The sequence below is a fragment of the Otolemur garnettii genome, unplaced genomic scaffold (assembly GCF_000181295.1).
Source record: "Otolemur garnettii isolate 467f Iridium unplaced genomic scaffold, OtoGar3 scaffold00057, whole genome shotgun sequence".
Lineage (NCBI taxonomy): Eukaryota > Metazoa > Chordata > Mammalia > Primates > Galagidae > Otolemur > Otolemur garnettii.
Window position 1 is genome coordinate 9626228 of NW_003852452.1, and position 3497 is coordinate 9629724.

Genomic DNA, 3497 nt, shown 5'->3' on the forward strand with positions numbered 1-3497 from the left:
ACAGAGTCTCACTATGTTGCCTTCGGTAGAGTGCTCTGGAGTCATAGTGCATAGCAAGCTCAAACTCTTGGGCTTAAAAGAGAATCTGGCTCGGCGCCTGTGGCTCAAGCAGCTAAGGCACCAGCCACATACACTTGAGCTGGCAGGTTCGAATCCAGCTCAGGCCGGCCAAATAACACTGCAGCAACCAAAATAACAGCAGCAACCAAAAAATAGCTGGATGTTGTGGTGGGCGCCTGTAGTCCCAGCTACTTGGGAGGCAGAGGAGAATCACTTGAGCCCAGGAGTTGGAGGTTGCTGTGAGCTGTGATGCCACAGCACTCTATAAACACCAGGGCAACAGCTTGAGGATCTGTCTCAAACAAAAAAAAAGAATCTCTTGCCTCAGCCTCCCAAGTAGCTGGGACTACAGGCACCCACCACAACCCCCAGCTATTCTTTTGTGGCAGCTGTCATCGTTGTTTAGCTGGCCTGGGCCAGGTTCGAACCCGCCAGCCCCCATGTATGTGGCGGGCACACCGACCACTGAGCTACGGGCGCCAAGCCCACAATGCTCAACTGCAAAGATGTGGAATCAAACCTAAGTGCCTATCAATACAGAGTGAATAAAGAAAGGGAGTACCACTCAGCCATTAAAAAGAATGAACTCATATAATTTTCAGCAACTTGGACAGAACTAGAGACCATTATCATAAGGGAAGTATCTCAGTAATGGAAAACAAATACCATATGTTCTCACTAATAAGTGGGAGCTAAGCTATTGGTGAATATGGGCACCAATACGTGTAAAGAACATTGGAAGCTGAGAAGGGGAGAGAGCTGGAGTGGGGTGATGAATAAAAACTTACCTATTGGGTACAATGAACACTGTCCTGGTGGTGGATACATTGAAAGCCCTGACTTCAGCATTACAGAGTACATCCATGTTACAAAAACTTAGTACCCCCTTAATATTGTGAAATAAAATAAGCAGAAAAAGAAATGTATGCAAGAATATGTAACAATTTTTTAAAAATAACTGACACTGGGCACTTCCGATGGATTAGGCAGAAACACAATTCCCACATTTGCCGTCTACAAGAGACACCTACCTGAACAAGTGCATAAAAGATTTTCAGAATCTGTTTCTGCAGTAATACAGAATAATAAGAGGAATCAGGAAGGAGCTGCATGATTTGTTGCTGAATACGAGGCAGAAATATTTGCATTGCTGCTATAAGAGGTTCTCTTTCTTCTGCTTTCTTATATCTACATAAGCAAAAACAAAAAGAGAAAAATAGTTTCTCCTTCTCCCCAAAGAACTATAAACAATGAATGAAAAAAATATTTCTTAAATATATAAAACTAACAAAACAAAAACATATACATATACGTTTTCTGTTTGGATTGCTAGAATAAAGTTCAAAAGAAGTTTACAAGAACACATCTGTTTTACACAGAATACCTAAAATCTGTCTAGAAAGATTTAAAAGAATCCAAGACTATTTTGCAGCTTTCCTACATGAATGTTTCTAGTACTTAATTTTCATCAAAATGCAATTTTTCCTATAAAATAAAAGTCAACATATTAGTTTAAATAGTAATTCAAATTATATAACAAATCATGTAGGAAAAAAACATTTTTTTTCTTATGTTACCCTAAATTGAACAGTTGAAATAGTTTACAAATGTAGGTGCTTTAGGTCATTTTGATTGCTATAAATCTAAAATATTCTCTAAAAATTCTACAACTAGAGTATGAACTAATCATTTTACAAGAAGGAAAACTACAGGACTTTATAAGTACAAATAGCAATCCTCCTAAAATCCAGAAAGCAATGCTATTAACCATGATACACAGTGTATTAGTCCTCTACCTCCCAAGCAGCTTTTAAGGAAAAGAATGCCATTATCAAAGAAATTTGAACATTTTCTTTTTTTTTTTTTTTTGAGACAGAGCCTCAAGCTGTCCCCCTGGGTAGAGGGCCGTGGCATTACAGCTCACAGCAACCTCCAACTCCTGGGCTCAAGCGAGTCTCTTGCCTCTGCCTCCCAAGTAGCTGGGACCACAGGTGCCCGCCAATTTTTTGGTTGCAGCCGTCATTGTTGTTTGGCAGGTCCGGTCTGGGGATTTGAACCCGCCACCTTAGGTGTACGTGGCTGGCACCTTAGCCGGTTGAGCTATAGACGCCGAGCCAACATTTTCTATCTTGCATCCAAAACAATAAATATTTTGTTTTACTTAATATACTCCCTATAAAACAAATGTTAAGGTACTTCCGAGTTTCTAAGGAAACTTACCAAAAAGAGTAAGTTTGAGAAGAGCTGCATATTATATCACTGTTTTAGAAATTAGCAACATATATTAGCAGATTAAAGTTTCCGTGAATAACTGCAGTGAATAAACATGTTTGTGCTCAACCCAACACTTCCCAAACCAACCTGATTCTGAAGAAACTTGGAAACTCTGATGTAGGAGAACCTTAACATTTGTCTCCTAGGGAGCATGTTATTAAGTAAAACAAAACATTTACTGTTTTGGATACAAGATAGAAAATGTTACAGTTTCTTTCCCATAAAAGTTGCTTGGGAGGTGTTAGACTGGTATCACATTTAATAGTACTGCTTTCTAGTTTCTAGGAGGATTGCTAGTCCAACCATAAAGTCCTATAGCCCTTCTTTTAAACTCTACATAGTATTTGTATGAACCAAAGACGCCTCTACGCAACTTAAAGTTATACAAAGCTGTTTCTTCAGCCAGTTGAAATCAACTTACTCATATGTCTTCACCAGCTGATACAGACATAATAAACTGCCAAGCAAGCTCGCGCTGCTCTGTGATTGCAAGTAATAGTCTATCTTGTCGACCACTGCTGGCCAATGACCAGGAAAATCATATTTAATGATGACACGGAGACACATTGTTAACTGGACTCTGTAAGCGGGAAAGAAAAGTCCGAAATCTAAGTAGTTATCAATACCACGTTTTAAAGGCCTTTAACATTTTTCATAAATGTCTAGCTCCTATGTACCTATATTATATTGCTGTCTTATACATTAGAAGATTAAAATTTCCTTGAATAACTGTAGTAAATATATATGGGTTGCAGGAGAAGGAGCAGATGTACAAAAAAGCTCCTCAGTGGCTCAACTTATTGAAAATAAACAGAATGGGTGATTTCTTAAAATGAATGAAACCTTTCAAACTATATTGTCCTAAATACAGCTTTTTTAAAAAATTAATTTGAGGCTCAGCACCTGTAGCACAGTGGTTATAGCACTAGCCACATGCACCAAGGCTGGCGGGTTCGAACCCGGCCCAGGACAGCTAAACAATAATGACAACTGCAACAAAGTAGCCAGGCATTGTAGCGGGTACCTGTAGTCCCAGCTACCTGGGAGGCTGAGGCAAGAAAATCGCATAAGCCCAAGAGTTGGAGGTTGCTGTGAGGTATGACACCACAGCACTCTATTGAGAGCAACTTAGTGGGACTCTGTCTCAAAAAAAAAAAAAAAAA

At 39.3% G+C, this 3497-nt stretch overlaps 1 protein-coding gene across 1 annotated transcript in view; it reads right to left on the minus strand.

The window, feature by feature from the left end:
- Positions 1–3497, minus strand: part of IPO8 (importin 8) — a 96055-nt gene that overhangs the window by 75139 nt on the left and 17419 nt on the right. Inside the window, exons 4-5 of the mRNA XM_003792483.3 lie at positions 2756–2914; positions 1092–1248 (exon numbers count right to left, since the gene is read on the minus strand). Of these exons, the coding sequence (XP_003792531.1) occupies positions 1092–1248; positions 2756–2914 (316 nt within the window). The remainder of the gene's footprint in view (positions 1–1091; positions 1249–2755; positions 2915–3497) is intronic.